This window comes from Doryrhamphus excisus, linkage group LG1, assembly GCF_037039965.1.
Source record: "Doryrhamphus excisus strain RoL-2023G ecotype Guam linkage group LG1, RoL_Dexc_Guam_v1.1, whole genome shotgun sequence".
NCBI lineage: Eukaryota > Metazoa > Chordata > Actinopteri > Syngnathiformes > Syngnathidae > Doryrhamphus > Doryrhamphus excisus.
In genome coordinates this window covers 4,349,447-4,366,495 of record NC_136357.1, presented here as the reverse complement: position 1 = coordinate 4,366,495, position 17,049 = coordinate 4,349,447, and the positions used below count along the sequence as shown (strand labels likewise).

At 39.1% G+C, this 17,049-nt stretch overlaps 1 protein-coding gene and 1 long non-coding RNA gene across 3 annotated transcripts; one reads left to right on the top strand and one right to left on the bottom strand.

Annotated features, from left to right (window-relative positions):
* Positions 1–101: 101 nt before the first annotated feature.
* LOC144901534 (uncharacterized) lies at positions 102–4,130 on the bottom strand. Of its 2 annotated transcripts, XR_013629579.1 has the most exons (4): positions 3,675–4,130; positions 660–765; positions 337–564; positions 102–232 (listed from the first exon to the last, which is right to left on the bottom strand). It is a non-coding gene; the product is annotated as an uncharacterized LOC144901534 (long non-coding RNA). The 2 variants fall into 2 exon arrangements; XR_013629583.1 differs by lacking the exon at positions 660–765.
* slc17a8 (solute carrier family 17 member 8) lies at positions 850–14,343 on the top strand. Its single transcript, XM_058075475.2, has 12 exons — positions 850–938; positions 3,627–3,882; positions 3,962–4,080; positions 5,376–5,490; positions 5,551–5,638; positions 6,487–6,573; positions 9,381–9,523; positions 9,604–9,753; positions 9,859–9,991; positions 11,178–11,288; positions 12,220–12,347; positions 13,713–14,343. The coding sequence occupies exons 1-12, from the start codon at positions 850–852 to the stop codon at positions 14,040–14,042; spliced, it is 1,749 nt and encodes a 582-aa protein (XP_057931458.2). The 3' UTR covers positions 14,043–14,343.
* The last annotated feature ends 2,706 nt before the right edge of the window (positions 14,344–17,049 follow it).

Below are 17,049 nucleotides of genomic sequence, written 5' to 3'. Positions count from 1 at the left end.
ATACATTTATTGATTTGTAGACACCAATCCCAATACCTCATCCATACATCATATCTCAGTAATCAGAACTATCAGAGAAAAATATATAGATATTCTGTTATACCCAAGATTACCTTAAAATGTAGCATTAGTCACTGATCAAGTTCATTCCAAAGGTGTTTAATGAGGCTGAGGTCAAGGTTCACGATCCCCCACACCAAACTGATACCAATATGGACTCTTCTTTGGGTCTCTGGAAAGTCACAATATATTTAGAGTTTGGTTATTTTGTTCACAAACTGAGCAGAAACATGAAGTTATGATGATTTCATTAGCAATTCACCTGAACTTACATACCTTTGTCTTTATACTCAATGCAACCTATCAGGCTCATGCATCTTTCATTGTTGTCCATCGAGGTGATATCAGATGCACCTGCAGGGATGACGCTGGAGGGAAGATGATGGCGACAAAGCGGATGAGCGGAGGGGTTGGCCAACATCTTCCCCTCCTTTCTAGGTGCACAAGGGATTGGAGCGGCTATGCATTCAGTCCAGCTGGAGATATCACCACCATGTCCAGGAGCTAAAAAGTGGATTCTGTGATTTTTAAATGCTTTTTTACAAATCTTCTTAAGAGATGACATTAGAATTTAGGAACAGTCCAACATCATCATTCACTTTTCCACTGAATCCTTATTGTACATCTGAGAAGGGTGGAGGGGTCGTCTGTCAGTCATTCCCTTGGCACCAGTCAAAAGCGGAGGCAACATCCAGTGTCACAAGCCTATGAAAAATGGACTTGTAGTGGATATTATTGATCAGAAATATCAAGACAGCGTTGACTTAACGCAGCAAAGACTCAAAGAAAATGCCTTTTGGTGCTTTAGGAGGTTCGAGGGAGCCTGGAAAAAACGATGTGAAGAGCAGTGTGGGCAATTCTCTCGGAAAACTGCAAAGGTGAGTGCGCTTATATTTTGAATGAACATTTGAATGCCTGGTACAACCAAAAGTTACATCATGAATGATGACAACAATAAAAGTTACATTTTTTGGCAGTACAGTTATGTAAAAAAAAGTGATTTTGTTTATGATTAATAAAAACTTTGTCCAAATAAACGTACCTTGAGTTGTAGTCGGCATCACAATGAACAAGAAACCGAAGAAACACAGATGGTTTAATATTATTATTTTTTTACCATGACAGTTGAGTCCAAAATTATTCATAAATTGCCTAAAGTAATTTTTTTTTCTTGTTAAATGAGAATGGTCTGTCTGGAAATAACACATAAGAAAGTGGCTAAATTCTGTAAGAAGTTATATTAATGAAAAATATTCATCGTTTTCAGTAACAAATAAGACAATAACATTCGGTTTTCCTGTAAATTTTCGACATTTTGCATCAGTTGTCCTTCACTGTCTTGGTTTTTGAACACGATTGCACAAACAAGCTAGTCCATTCACTTAGGATTTGCCCAAAAAAAAAAAAAAAATCACCATAAGAAAGTGGCTAAATTCTGTAAGAAGTTATATTAATGAAAAATATTCACCATTTTCAGTAAAAAATAAGACACTAACATTCAGTTTTCCTGTACATTTTCGACATTTTGCATCAGTTGTCCTTCACTGTCTTGGTTTTTGAACACGATTGTACAAACAAGCTAGTCCATTCGCTTAGGATTTGCCCAAAAAAAAAAAAAAGTCACCATAAGAAAGTGGCTAAATTCTGTAAGAAGTTATATTAATGAAAAATATTCATCGTTTTCAGTAACAAATAAGACAATAACATTCGGTTTTCCTGTAAATTTTCGACATTTTGCATCAGTTGTCCTTCACTGTCTTGGTTTTTGAACACGTTTGCACAAACAAGCTAGTCCATTTGCTTAGGATTTGCCCCCCCCCCCCCCCCAAAAAAAAATCACCATAAGAAAGTGGCTAAATTCTGTAAGAAGTTATATTAATGAAAAATATTCACCATTTTCAGATAAAAATAAGACACTAACATTCGGTTTTCCTGTAAATTTTCGACATTTTGCATCAGTTGTCCTTCACTGTCTTGGTTTTTGAACACGATTGCACAAACAAGCTAGTCCATTCGCTTAGGATTTGCCCAAAAAAAAAAAAAAAAATCACCATAAGAAAGTGGCTAAATTCTGTAAGAAGTTATATTAATGAAAAATATTCACCATTTTCAGTAAAAAATAAGACACTAACATTCAGTTTTCCTGTACATTTTCGACATTTTGCATCAGTTGTCCTTCACTGTCTTGGTTTTTGAACACGATTGTACAAACAAGCTTGTCCATTCGCTTAGGATTTGCCCAAAAAAAAAAAAAATCACCATAAGAAAGTGGCTAAATTCTGTAAGAAGTTATATTAATGAAAAATATTCACCATTTTCAGTAAAAAATAAGACACTAACATTCAGTTTTCCTGTACATTTTCGACATTTTGCATCAGTTGTCCTTCACTGTCTTGGTTTTTGAACACGATTGTACAAACAAGCTTGTCCATTCGCTTAGGATTTGCCCAAAAAAAAAAAAAATCACCATAAGAAAGTGGCTAAATTCTGTAAGAAGTTATATTAATGAAAAATATTCACCATTTTCAGTAAAAAATAAGACACTAACATTCGGTTTTCCTGTAAATTTTCGACATTTTGCATCAGTTGTCCTTCACTGTCTTGGTTTTTGAACACGATTGCACAAACAAGCTAGTCCATTCGCTTAGGATTTGTCAAAAAAAAAAAAATCACCATAAGAAAGTGGCTAAATTCTGTAAGAAGTTATATTAATGAAAAATATTCACCATTTTCAGTAAAAAATAAGACACTAACATTCAGTTTTCCTGTACATTTTCGACATTTTGCATCAGTTGTCCTTCACTGTCTTGGTTTTTGAACACGATTGCATCAACAAGCTAGTCCATTAGCTGAGAATTTGCCAAAAAAAAAAAAAACACCATAAGAAAGTGGCTAAATTCCGTAAAAAGTTATATTAATGAAAAATATTCACCATTTTCAGTAATAAATAAGACAATAACATTCGGTTTTCCTGTAAATTTTCGACATTTTGCATCAGTTGTCCTTCACTGTCTTGGTTTTTGAACACGATTGCACAAACAAGCTAGTCCATTCGCTTAGGATTTGCCCCCAAAATAAATCACTGTATATGTTGCTTTATTTATCGATAACCTGCCATGGGGTCAAGGAATTCAATTCCGATTTATAAATATTTTTGCATTGATTTCTGCATGTAAAACGATAGACAATGTGCTTTTTGTTTCGATTTTGGGTGTCTGTAACAAATTAATTGGATTTACCTTATATCTTATGGGACGTTTGACCTTTTGGGAACAAATAAATAACAAAATGTCCAAAATTTTTATGGATTTATGGATTTTATGGGGTGGGGGTTCATTCGTCTCACTCTCACTTATGTGAGTCCAAAAAATCTGATTTTAACCACAGAAAATACGGACATTACAGTAGTTAATGTCTATATAAATCTAACCCTAACCACTACTCATTAGTTCTTTATTAGTTTCTCAGTAACTACTCCAAATGTATGCACCATAGTTCCTCTGTAACTACTCTATTCCTGTGTAAAGTGAGACCAAAGTACATATTCCTTGCTGTTGCCCCTGTAGAAAAATAGATGGCAGCAATGTAGAAGAGGAAAACGACATCGAACTCACAGAAGACGGCCGTCCCGTGGCATCCGCATCTCGTCCTGCTCCGCTGTTGGACTGTAGCTGTGGAGGTCTTCCCAAGCGTTACATCATCGCCATCCTCAGCGGTCTGGGATTCTGCATCTCTTTTGGCATTCGTTGCAACCTCGGTGTTGCGATAGTGGAGATGGTTAACAACAATACCGTGTACGTCAATGGTACTGAAGTACTTCAGGTAAATACTTCTTCACCGGTTTAGCTCAAATATCAACATTTTGTTCTAATCACGCCTTAAAACGCTACATTTTTTTCAGAAAGCTGAGTTTAACTGGGATCCAGAAACTGTTGGACTGATCCATGGGTCCTTCTTCTGGGGCTACATTGTCACTCAAATACCTGGTGGTTTCATCTCAAACAAGCTGTCGGCCAACAGGTCTTCTATTTGTTGGCTCCTGTGTACTTTTTATTCTGTTTCAAATGAACACACATTCAATCATGCTAGCACAGATCTTTAGTGAATGGGTTTTCACCTTCAGAAGTAGTGTCATAATATCATATATGTTCCAAAAAAAAAACCATAAGGCAAATATTATCAAGAAAAGATAACACCGAGACCTGGATGTGTCGAAGGGGTTAAGGCTGTACTGCTGTTTGAGCAGTGCTGATGGAGCAGATATCGCTCCTGTAATGAAAGCTTCACGGGAAAAGAGGACACGCCACTGACAGAGTTAATAATGAAAGATCCTGACGCTGATTTCTTACTGAAACACCAGCCACTGGAATATTACAAGTGTCACTTACACACTGTTTTGGAACAAAAAAAAAAAAAGAAGGGATGGGTGAATCAGGTGAAAAAGTCCTACTTGGTCCTACTTTAGGTATTGTATAGTACTGTATTTTAATTAAAAAAATAATGCTTTAACGGAGTAACAAATTTATTTTATTAATTGTTTACATTTTTAACGTCATTAACGCATGCGCATCACGTTAAGCCGCACCTATGTTATGAAGGCATATGGAAGCATTGTGTGGTAACACACCCACACAACAATTTATTCTAATTTCAACACATTGAACACAACCCTTGTAGAATAAGCGGTATAGAAAATGAATAAATTAACGAATGAACGAATAAATGAACACATTCCAACACCATATATGTACGTATCTCCAACTCACATAACAAGTCTTCGGTCCTTTTCGGAACGACACTTCCTCATTGTCACGAGACAACCGCGAGATGCATTCATAGACACTACGGAAATCACAATAACGCATAAGTGGTCTAAATAAACAGAAAGACAAATAAAAATACGAAGTGGAAATTATTATCACTCACTAACGTTTACTACTGAAGTACAATAGTATGTAATTAATTATGCTCGGAAAATAAAAGCCACACTCAAAACGTGAAATCATCTTAAATTACTTGATGTTTTTGAACGCAACTCTTCCCTGCTCATGACACAGCTCAAGTGTGATTCAAACGTGCTACTAGTTTGCTATTTTTAAATGAGTTACATTAAATTGTCAGTTCATTTTAAGTTGTTAATACATACACATATATATATTTGTCATTGTGTTTTTTCATTTATCCTTTTAAACATTGAACAATGATTAATGTGGACACTTCATTTATTCAATCATTCATTTCCTATGGGTGAGACTTGGGACATAAAGCTAAATTAAAGGGTACAATGCAATTTCTGTTGTTTTTTTTTTCTTTAGGGTGTTTGGAGCTGCCATTTTCTTGACATCTGTGCTGAATATGTTCATTCCATCTGCAGCGAGGGTGCACTATGGTTGTGTCATGTTTGTTCGCATCCTGCAGGGATTGGTTGAGGTAAGAATCCATGTAGTTACATGAAGAACAAAAAACGCCTAACTGACATGTCCGCCTTAGGGAGTCACTTACCCAGCGTGCCATGGGATGTGGTCAAAATGGGCTCCACCTCTTGAACGCAGTCGACTGGCCACGACATCCTTCTGCGGTGAGCCAGAATCTAATCACAATGCAGTGTGGTCAGTAAAGGTGGGGGAGATATTGACCGGAATTTTATTGGAACAGTTTCGGGAAGGACTTTATTTATGGATTGAGTAAGACCCTCAAACAATGCACAACGATGAGCCAATTCAAGAAACAATACAAGCAGTTGATGTTTGCTAAATACAAGGATGAAGAGTCTTGAACCAGTCATGATGTGCTATATATATCACTATATTGACACTTACTATGGTACCCATTATGTCATTGGATGCTCATATCACCTTGTACTTCGGTACGAGGTGCATTATTAAAAAAAAACCAAAAAAAACCCTAAACTGTATTGTGGAAAGCAGGAAGTGAACAAATGTAACAGTTACTGATTACTGAGTTACTGTTCTTAAAATGTTCTTAAAATGTTCTTAAAATGTTTTTTAAATTTTCTTAACATTTTCTTAAAAAATTCTTTTTCTTAAAATTTTCTTAAAAATTTCTTAAAATTTTCTTAAAATTTTCTTAAAATTTTATTTTTGTAAAATTAAAATTTTATTTTTGAAATAAATAAATATATTAAAAAAATAAACAAAGAAGTTTTTTGATTTAAAAAAATGCAAACTATATTAGGAAAGCAGGAAGTGAACAAATGTAACAGTTACTGATTGTAAAAGTACCAGATGGAGGGGTAGGATTTAATAAGCTTTGCTTCTTCCTACTCCTTTTGGACATGTGGAACTGTGAACTGATTATGTGATGCATTCAATTGTAATCTGATGCATGTTCAAATGAAATAAAACCATTACCATTACCATTGGCATCAGGTCCAATATCAGACATATCCGCTCCCCTTTTTTCCAGGTTCCTACGCAGGAGCTGTGATCGCCATGCCTTTGGCTGGAGTGATGGTGCAGTACATCGGTTGGCCATCAGTGTTTTACATTTACGGTAAGAGCTTCAATATAAGCTGATAAGTGTTAAAATGTAAGATGGCTGTCCATGTAAGCTTTAAAAACACGTAGAATACTGTAGAATTAAATCAAATAGACTTCTGGAATAAATGTTCAAACTTAATCTAAACCACACTCCATTTTTTATATAATGAATATTTACTGGCGACTCCAAATTGTCCATAGGTATGAATGTGAGTGTGAATGGTTGTTTGTCAATATGTGCCCTGTGATTGGCTGGCGACCAGTCCAGGGTTTACTCCGCCTCTTGCCCAAAGACAGCTGGGATAGGTACCAGCACCCCTGCGACCCTCGTGAGGATAAACGGTAGAAAATGAATGAATGAATATTACTTGCTGCTACATCGTGTCTTCGTCAACAATCGCATTTTCAATCAAGGTAAAAGTGACATTAAATGTTAACTTATCCCTTTCATTCATCATTTATTTAAATTAATATGAATTTTGAATAGAAAATCATGGTTTGTGTTAACATTTTTGCCTTCCTGGAACACATTAATTGGATTTACATGATTTTTTAAATGGAATAATTGGATTTGGGGTTAGCACGCAGACCTCACAGCTAGGAGACCAGGGTTCAATTCCACCCTCGGCCATTTCTGTGTGGAGTTTGCATGTTCTCCCCCCGTGCATGCGTGGGTTTTCTCCGGGTACTCCGGTTTCCTCCCACATTCCAAAAACATGCTAGGTTAATTAGCGACTCCAAATTGTCCATAGGTATGAATGTGAGTGTGAATGGTTGTTTGTCTATATGCGCCCTGTGATTGGCTGGCGACCAGTCCAGGGTGTACCACGCTTCTCGCCCGAAGACAGCTGGGATCGGCTCCAGCACCCCCCGCGACCCTCGTGAGGATAAGCGGTAGAAAATGAATGAATGAAATTGGATTTGGTTAGAGTACATTTTGGTTTTAGTCAGACATTCTGGAATGGATTAATAACGCTAACCAAGGTTTGACTGTATTACCTTAATTGGCATGCTCACATTAAGACATTGATGTCAGGTTTTTAGCCCGCAGCTGTTTTTTGGGGGTATTTATGAATAAATGGTAATGATAATGTGCTCTGCGATTTGCTGGCGACCGCTCGACCGATGACTGGGATAGGCTCCAGCATACCAACAAGAGAGGAAGCAATATTAGACTGTGAGGAACTGTTCATGAATTAACCATTTTCCAGTGGCAATTAATTTAGCTTTTAAGGTGGAATCCGATATGATATTTTATCCTAAATATGTGAATACTAACGCTTTATAAATAATAATGTATTCAGTCCATCTATTAAGACCATATCACGAGAAGCTATTTGAAGATTGTATCTCACTAATGACAATTCAACCTTTAGTTTGATAAAATGGAATTTGCAGGTCATGATGCTCTTAAAATTAAAACTAGTAGTCCCTCTCTCGTGATCTGCATATTCTCAAAAGGAGAAAATAACACCAGCTGCAGCCAACAAAAATGTAAAAATTAAAAACACCTCCTGGAATCATAACCAAAGCATTTATAATACCTGAGATTTCATCAGCATCAACTGGTAGTTTTGAATTGCTTTGTAGATTGATTAAAATGATTAATACTGACATAAAATCCACATCTTGTGAGATGTGTTTTAATAAAAATCCACTTGGCTTTTTTTGCATGATAAGATCTCGTGATTTATTGCCGTAAAATACCACTTTCCTGTCTGGGTGCTGTGACTCATCATTTAATTGGAATTATAATGATGCTTCTCAGGTGTGGAGAGTCGTGTGTGGAGGTTTCAACTTAAAGGGTTCTTTTTCTGCTTTTCTGACCTATAAATGTTGTTAGAATCTTGTATTTTTGGGTTAAACAATGCCAAAGTTTTAGATAATGAGGTTTGCACATTCCGAAAAAAGTTTGGGATGTTTTTTTTTATTAAAACATTAGCTCGCTGTGACATCACAAGGAGCCGTAACGCCAAATGCGTGCTGCTTTGCTGTGTTTAAGGTTGTTAGTTGTGGCTCCCAGGAAATCTTTCTATGAGGCAAGCTACGGCAGAAGTGGTTGAAGTTGGTGATTCCCAGCAAGAGAAAAATAGTCAATGGCATTTCACTTAGGACTGTATCTTTGGGCAAAAGGCAGGGTACACCCTGGACTGGTTGCCAGCCAATCACAGGGCACATATAAACAAACAACCATTCACACTCACATTCATACCTATGGACAATTTGGAGTCGCCAATTAACCTAGCATGTTTTTGGAATGTGGGAGGAAACCGGAGTACCTGGAGAAAACCCACACATGCACGGGGAGAACATGCAAACTCCACACAGAGAGGGTGGAATTGAACCCGGGTCTCCTAGCTGTGAGGTCCGCGTGCTAACCACTCGACCGCCGTGCAGCCCCGCTTTTGTGAACATTAACGTGAAATATGAATCCAGAAGCAGCGTGCAGGTCCATTAATGTCAGATACATTATGCCCTAATTTTATACATTATGTAGCAGCAAGTAACGTAAGTAAATATTCATTCATTCATTGTCTTAAACACCAACCTACAGTACATTACCACTCATGGTAAGTCAGGGGTCTCTCACCAGTAGCTCATAAGCTACCAGTAGCTCCTAACCACTATTCAATTCGCGGGATGTGGGTGGAATAAATAAAAAATGCAAATACACATGAATAGGTGCTGATTCTGGAAGATCTAAAATGCAAATTTTCATGTGCAGCCTCTATAGGAGTCCACACTCTATACAAAGGGCCGAAAAATGAGCATACTAAAGGATCAATACTTGATGATTCCTGTGTTTTTGTTTACGATAAGGTGTTTTTGGGATCATATGGTATGTCCTGTGGCTCCTGCTGGCATATGGGAGTCCGGCGCTGCATCCAACTATCACAGATGAAGAAAGAATATACATTGAGTCCAGTATCGGTGAAACAACCCATCACTTGAGTGCGGCTGAGGTGGGTGACGTAATACTGCAATCATTTTCATATAGAAATTATAACAACACACAATAACACACAATTATTCTTATGTTAAGAAATTCAAGACACCCTGGCGTCGTTTCTTCACGTCTATGCCGGTCTACGCCATCATTGTGGCCAACTTCTGCCGCAGCTGGACCTTTTATCTGCTTCTCATCAGCCAACCGGCATATTTTGAAGAAGTCTTTGGCTTCCCCATCAGCAAGGTTGACGTCATGTATTCATCACAATGGCATTAATTAGTGCTTATATATATATATATGTATATATATTACATGTGCTCTGGATGTACTGTATAATTAACTTTCAAGGTGGGGATCCTGTCTGCCGTGCCGCACATGGTGATGACTATTGTAGTTCCCATTGGAGGACAGCTGGCGGACTTCCTACGCAGTAACAAAATCATGACGACTACAAATGTGAGGAAACTTATGAACTGTGGAGGTAAGTTGAGGAAACCAGAAGGAACATCTCTTATGTCTTCTTTAATCAAAAATTGATAATGCGATAATACGTTGACAGTAATAGTGATTATTCATTCATTCATTCATTTTCTACCGCTTATCCTCACGAGGGTGGCGGGGGATGCTGGAGTCTATCCCAGCTGTCTTCAGGAGAGAGGCGGGGTACACCCTGGACTGGTGGCCAGCCAATCACAGGGCACATATAGACAAACAACCATTCACACTCACATTCATACCTATGGACAATTTGGAGTCGCCAATTAACCTAGCATGTTTTTGGAATGTGGGAGGAAACCGGAGTACCCGGAGAAAACCCACGCATGCACGGGGAGAACATGCAAACTCCGCAGAGAGATGAGCGAGGGTGGAATTGAACTCGGGTATCCTTGCAGTGAGGCCTGCGTGCTAACCACTCAACCACCGTGCAGCCCATGATGGGAATAATAGATTTCCAAACTCATATTGGTACTTATTTGTATATTTCTTATTAGCCAATCACAGCCAATCACAGGGTACATATAGACAAACAACCATTCACACTCACATTCATACCTATGGACAATTTGGAGTCGCTAATTAACCTAGCATGTTTTTGGAATGTGGGAGGAAGCCGGAGTGAACATGCAAACTCCACACAGAGATGGCCGAGGGTGGAATTGAACTTGGGTCTCCTAGCTGTGAGGCCTGCGCGCAAACCACTGGTCCACTGTGCAGCCCAAAGATACATTATTTGTTCTAAATCAACTTCATCACATTGTTTTGTGTGGATTAATTAATTAATTCATTCTCTACCGCTTGTCGCGGGGGTGCTGGAGCCTATCCCAACTGTCTTCGGACGAGAGAGGCCGGGTACACCTTGGACTGGTCGCCAGCCAATCACAGGGCACATATAGACAAACAACCATTCACACTCACATTCATACCTATGGACAATTTGGAGTCGCCAATTAACCTAGCATGTTTTTGGAATGTGGGAGGAAACCGGAGTGAACATGCAAACTCTACACAGAGATGGCCGAGGGTGGAATTGAACTTGGGTCTCCTAGGTGTGAGGCCCAAAGATACATTATTTGTTCTAAATCAACTTCATCAATTGTGAAGCATACCAAATGCCGTGGCTGGTGAGTGCCTTTGCAGTCTGTTCTTCATGTGCTGACATCTTGCAGGGTTTGGTATGGAGGCTACTTTGCTGCTGGTGGTCGGATTTTCCCACACACGAGCGGTAGCCATTTCCTTCCTGGTGCTTGCTGTAGGCTTCAGTGGATTTGCCATTTCAGGTACTATTTTGTTGCCTGTTTTTATTACTAGAGACGTGCCTCTGTATTAAGGACAGTACATATATTTTGTAAAATGCACAGTAAATGCTGAAATGCAAAACATGTACTGTAATACACAATGTACTGGTATGTAAATTTAAAGAGAAAAAAAAGATTTGTACGTACATATCGTAGGTGTCCATGTCATATTTACTACTGCAAATGAAAAGCCTTATAATTCCTTCATCACACACGTTGTCAGTCTCTCTATCTTCCATTGTCTGGGCAAATTAGCCACTTAGCTTGAGCGATCGTCTTCACTCAGTCAGCCTTTGGAAACCTGTTGGTGATAATGTACCGTTGGAGATCGAAGTAGAAGTAGTAATGGTAATGGTTTTATTTCATTTGAACATGCATCAGATTACAATTGAATGCATCCCATAATCAGTTCACAGTTCCACATGTCCAAAAGGAGTAGGAAGAAGCAAAGCTTATTAAATCCTACCCTTCCATCTGGTACTTTTACAATCAGCAACTGTTACATTTGTTCACTTCCTGCTTTCCTAATATAGTTTTATAATTTTAATTTTAATTTTAATTTTAATTTTAATTTTAATTTTAATTTTAATTTTAATTTTAATTTTAATTTTAATTTTAATTTTAATTTTAATTTTAATTTTAATTTTAATTTTAATTTTAATTTTTGGCACCTACCAAAGAATGAGGTGATCTGACCATACAATGCCATAATGGGTACCATAGTAAGTGTCAATATAGTGATATATATAGCACATCATGACTGGTTCAAGACTCTTCATCCTTGTATTTAGCAAGTAGAAGTAGAAGTATTGGATGACATTTTTAGCTAATTGGTTATTAGTAAAGTTGTAATTCTACCCTTACTTATTTCTAGGCATCTACACAGACAACCCTGTGCTTACTGTGTTGACAGGTTTTAATGTTAATCATCTGGACATTGCTCCTCGCTATGCCAGCATCTTGATGGGCATTTCCAATGGGGTGGGGACATTGTCTGGAATGGTGTGTCCCCTGATTGTTGGAGCCCTGACCATCCACAAGGTACAACAGCTTTATGTATCCAGTATACTTTTGTATTATGATGAAATATCACAGCACTGCTTCAGACACAAACGGACTGTTTAATTTACTCCACACCCCTGGTTTTTTTTAATCTGCACTTTGTATTGAGTTATGGACTACTATAGAGCAGCTACACACAATAACCCGCACAGAAAGCTTTCTAGATCTTCCAGATTCTGCACGTCTTTCTGCAGTATTTCCATCGACTTCCTGCTTCCGACCCAAACGGACTGTTTAATTTACTCCACCCCCCTGTGGGTTTTTTGTAATCTACACTTTGTATTGAGTTATGGACTACTATAGAGCAGCTACACACAATAACCCGCACAGAAAGCTTTCTAGATCTTCCAGATTCTGCACCTCTTTCTGCAGTGTTTCCATAGACTTCCTGCTTCCGACACAAATGGACTGTTTAATTTACTCCACCCCCCTGTGGGTTTTTTTTTTAATCTGCACTTTGTAATGAGTTATGGACTACTATAGAGCAGCTACACACAATAACCCGCACAGTAAGCTTTCTAGATCTTCCAGATTCTGCACCTCTTTCTGCAGTGTTTCCATTCACTTCCTTCTTCCGACACGAACGGACTGTTTAATTTACTCCACCCCCCTGTGGGTTTTTTTGTAATCTACACTTTGTATTGAGTTATGGACTACTATAGAGCAGCTACACACAATAACCCGCAGAGTAAGCTTTCTAGATCTTCCAGATTCTGCACGTCTTTCTGCAGTGTTTCCATCGACTTCCTTCTTCCGACACAAACGGACTGTTTTATTTACTCCACCCCCCTGTGGGTTTTTTTTGTAATCTGCACTTTGTAATGAGTTATGGACTACTATAGAGCAGCTACACACAATAACCCGCACAGAAAGCTTTCTAGATCTTCCAGATTCTGCACGTCTTTCTGCAGTGTTTCCATTGACTTCCTGCTTCCGACCCAAACAAACTGTTTAATTTACTCCACCCCCGGCATTTCTCTACGTATGTGATTTGTCACACTCCCAGGCGATCCCGAGTACTTCAGGATACGTAGGACCGCATTTAGTGAGTGTAGGAAGTCCGGATCCCATTGGCGTTAGTAGAACTTGTGGTTGGTCGTGAGAATCCAGCAATTGTGGGAGTTATTGAGCAATCGTGGATTCGTCACTATTTCTGAGCAACCATAATCAAGTTTTATATTAATTTATGGAAGCCAGGAAACGTTGTAATACGTAACATCATAAACCGAGGACCACCTGTATAATAAGATATGTACAGTACATATTGTTTTTCCTGTAAACACTGTAGCTGTATTTGATTCTCAAAAGGATATTAATTATGTATTTTACTCCCACCTTACACAGACTCGACTCGAGTGGCAGAACGTCTTTGTTATAGCGGCCATGGTGCACTACACAGGGGTCATCTTCTACGCTATCTTCGCTTCGGGAGAACAGCAGGACTGGGCCAACCCTGAAAGTACCAGTGAGGAGAAATGCGGCTTCGTCGAGCAGGACGAACTGGCTGAAGAGTCCGAGCTCAACAGCGAGAGCATGGTGGCTCCCAAAAAGAGTTACGGAACAACAGATAACGAAGTGGGTCGGAAACAGGGCTGGAAAAAGAAAAGAGGGGTGACAATGCAAGAGGAGGAAGAGCATTACCCAAATGGGGACTCTCAGCATGCATACCAGTGATCTGCCCTGTATGGACTTTTACACAAGATGACAATTCCTACCTGTGGGAAGCTGGAGCGACAGGAAAAACATCACAACTTGCTAAAATATGATATATGATTATTAGGTGTTGGATTTTTTTTTGTGTCACCTATGCAACATACACCTGGAATGTAGTCTGGGTTTGATTGTAGACTACGATGATAAGTGTGGTGTTGTTTTTACTTCAATGCTTTCATTCATTCATTTTTACTTATCACATGGGTCGTGAAGGTGCTGGAGCCTATCCCAGCTGTCTTCGGACGAGAGAGGCGGGGTACACCCTGGATCAATCACTGGGCACATATAGACAAACAACCATTCACACTCACATTCATACCTATGGACAATTTGGAGTCGCTAATTAACCTAGCATGTTTTTGGAATGTGGGAGGAAACCGGAGTGAACATGCAAACTCCACACAGAGATGGCCGAGGGTGGAATTGAACTTAGGTCTCCTAGGTGTGAGGCCTGCACGCTAACCGCTCGTCCACCGTGTAGCCCAAAGATACATTACTTGTTCTAAATCAACTTCATCACATTGTTTTGTGTGGATTCATTCATTCATTCATTCATTCTGTACCGCTTATTGCGGGGGTGCTGGAGCCTATCCCAGCCGTCTTCGGACTGGTCGCCAGCCAATCACAGGGCACATATAGACAAACAACCATTCACACTCACATTCATACCTATGGACAATTTGGAGTCGCTACTTAACCTAGCATGTTTTTGGAATGTGGGAGGAAACCGGAGTGAACATGCAAACTCCACACAGAGATGGCCGAGGGTGGAATTGAACTTAGGTCTCCTAGGTGTGAGGCCTGCACGCTAACCGCTCGTCCACCGTGCAGCCCAAAGATACATTATTTGTTCAAAATCAACATCATCATATTGTTTTGTGTGAATTCATTCATTCATTCTCTACCGCTTATCGCAGGGGTGCTGGAGCCTATCCCAGCTGTCTTCGGACGAGAGAGGCGGGGTACACTCTGGATTGGTCGCCAGTCAATCACAGAGCACATATAGACAAACAACCATTCACACTCACATTCATACCTATGGACAATTTGGAGTCGCTAATTAACCTAGCATGTTTTTGGAATGTGGGAGTGAACATGCAAACTCCACACAGAGATGGACGAGAGTGGAATTGAACCTGGGTCTCCAAGCTGTGAGGCCCGCGTGCTAACCACTTGACCAACGTGCAGCCACCCCTGCTCTAAATCAACTTCATCACATTGTTTTGTGTGGATTAATTCATTCATTTTTTACCGCTTATCCTCGCGAGGGTCACGGGGGGTGCTGGAGCCTATCCCAGCTGTCTTCGGCTCAGAGGCGGGGTACACCCTGGACTGGTGGCCAGCCAATCACAGGGCACATATAGACAAACAACCATTCACACTCACATTCATACCTATGGACAATTTGGAGTCGCTAATTAACCTAGCATGTTTTTGGAATCATAGATGAGGGTGGAATTGAACGCGGGGTCTCCCAGCTGTGAGGCCTGCGTGCTAACCACTTATCCATCGCGCAGCCCCCCCCTGCTTGATTCAATGACATAAAATAAAAGTGTCTGTCTTCACAAAGATAATCATGACATTTCCCCAGAAGTAGTATCATAACATTATTTTGAAATACCTCACCCGCCCCCCCCATTATAATACACCTTTAGTAAAGAAAATATACAATAAGGCTTGAATAATTTGCACTAGTAAGGCTAAATATTAGTCGGACATTGCAGTGACAACTTAATAATACTTCTATCAATGTCAATCAAAAATGAGTATTATTGTTGTGTGTGATGGCTGGTGACTGAGCAGCACTTTCATGATTTCTGCTGTAAATCTGAGCTTCGTAAATTCTTACATAAATGAGCAAAAGTGGAAACATGATGCATATTGGTCGTAATTTGTGTTAACAAACATGGCGGTTTTGCACAGTAGGGTATGATCATTTTGTTGTTGGAGAAATACATATATACTTTGGTTCTGTGCTTTAAACGAATTGACGTCAGTATAATAAAGTACATTTTTATGCTGCATTCAAATGAAGGAATGTAAAGTTTCTTTTTTTGGAATTTTGTCCATCATTATGTTGAACATGAATATATATTTTTCCCCTTTCTGTGCATTCCAACAAGAGAAAACGAGTTAATATGAGCTAGCTAACAAAGGATGTCATGTGAAATACCTATTTTGACGCTAAAGCTCTCACAAAAATATCTTGAAAAACCCTCAACAGAGTCTCATTTACATAACTGACTTGTATATTATTATTATTATATTATATTTTAATATGCAGTCTAACACGACGCACTGCTAATCGCTAGCCTCAGCGTCATTCACAGACGGAAGAGTGGATAGCAAGCTCTAAATTTCGCTACAAAGACTCAACAAAATGCAAAATGTTTGTTGTCAGCATTTTTTTACGTAACCTGAAGACTGGAATACACGTCTTGTGCTGGAAGACACAGCCATCTTCCATGATGGAACTAGCATACATAAATAAGTAGTGTTTTTTAATCATCAAAATACTGGATACTGTAACTATTACATGTTATGTGTTCATGTATGATCGCAGCGTGTCTATCAAAGCTCCACACGGAGATCTCCTGACTTTGTGGCCTAAATGCTAACCACTCAAACACACAATAACCTGCACAGTAAGCTTTCTAGATCTTTCAGATTCTGCACCTCTTTCTGCGGTGTTTCCATTGACTTCCTGCTTCCAACACAAACAAACTGTTTAATTTACTCAACCCCCCGTGGGTTTTTTTTTAATCTGCACTTTGTATTGAGTTATGGACTACTATAGAGCGGCTACACCAGCTACACACAATAACCCGCACAGAAAGCTTTCTAGATCTTCCAGATTCTGCACCTCTTTCTGCAGTGTTTCCATTGACTTCCTGCTTCCGACACAAACAAACTGTTTAATTTACTCCACCCCCCTGTGGGTTTTTTTTTAATCTGCACTTTGTATTGA

Excerpts from the sequence above, each read along its gene's own strand:
- slc17a8 (XM_058075475.2), top strand. The coding sequence starts at position 850 with ATGCCTTTTGGTGCTTTAGGAGGTTCGAGGGAGCCTGGAAAAAACGAT. Across the intron at positions 5,639-6,486 it reads GGCCACGACATCCTTCTGCG|GTTCCTACGCAGGAGCTGTG; the intron begins GTGAGCCAGAAT and ends CCTTTTTTCCAG. Across the intron at positions 12,348-13,712 it reads GAGCCCTGACCATCCACAAG|ACTCGACTCGAGTGGCAGAA; the intron begins GTACAACAGCTT and ends CACCTTACACAG.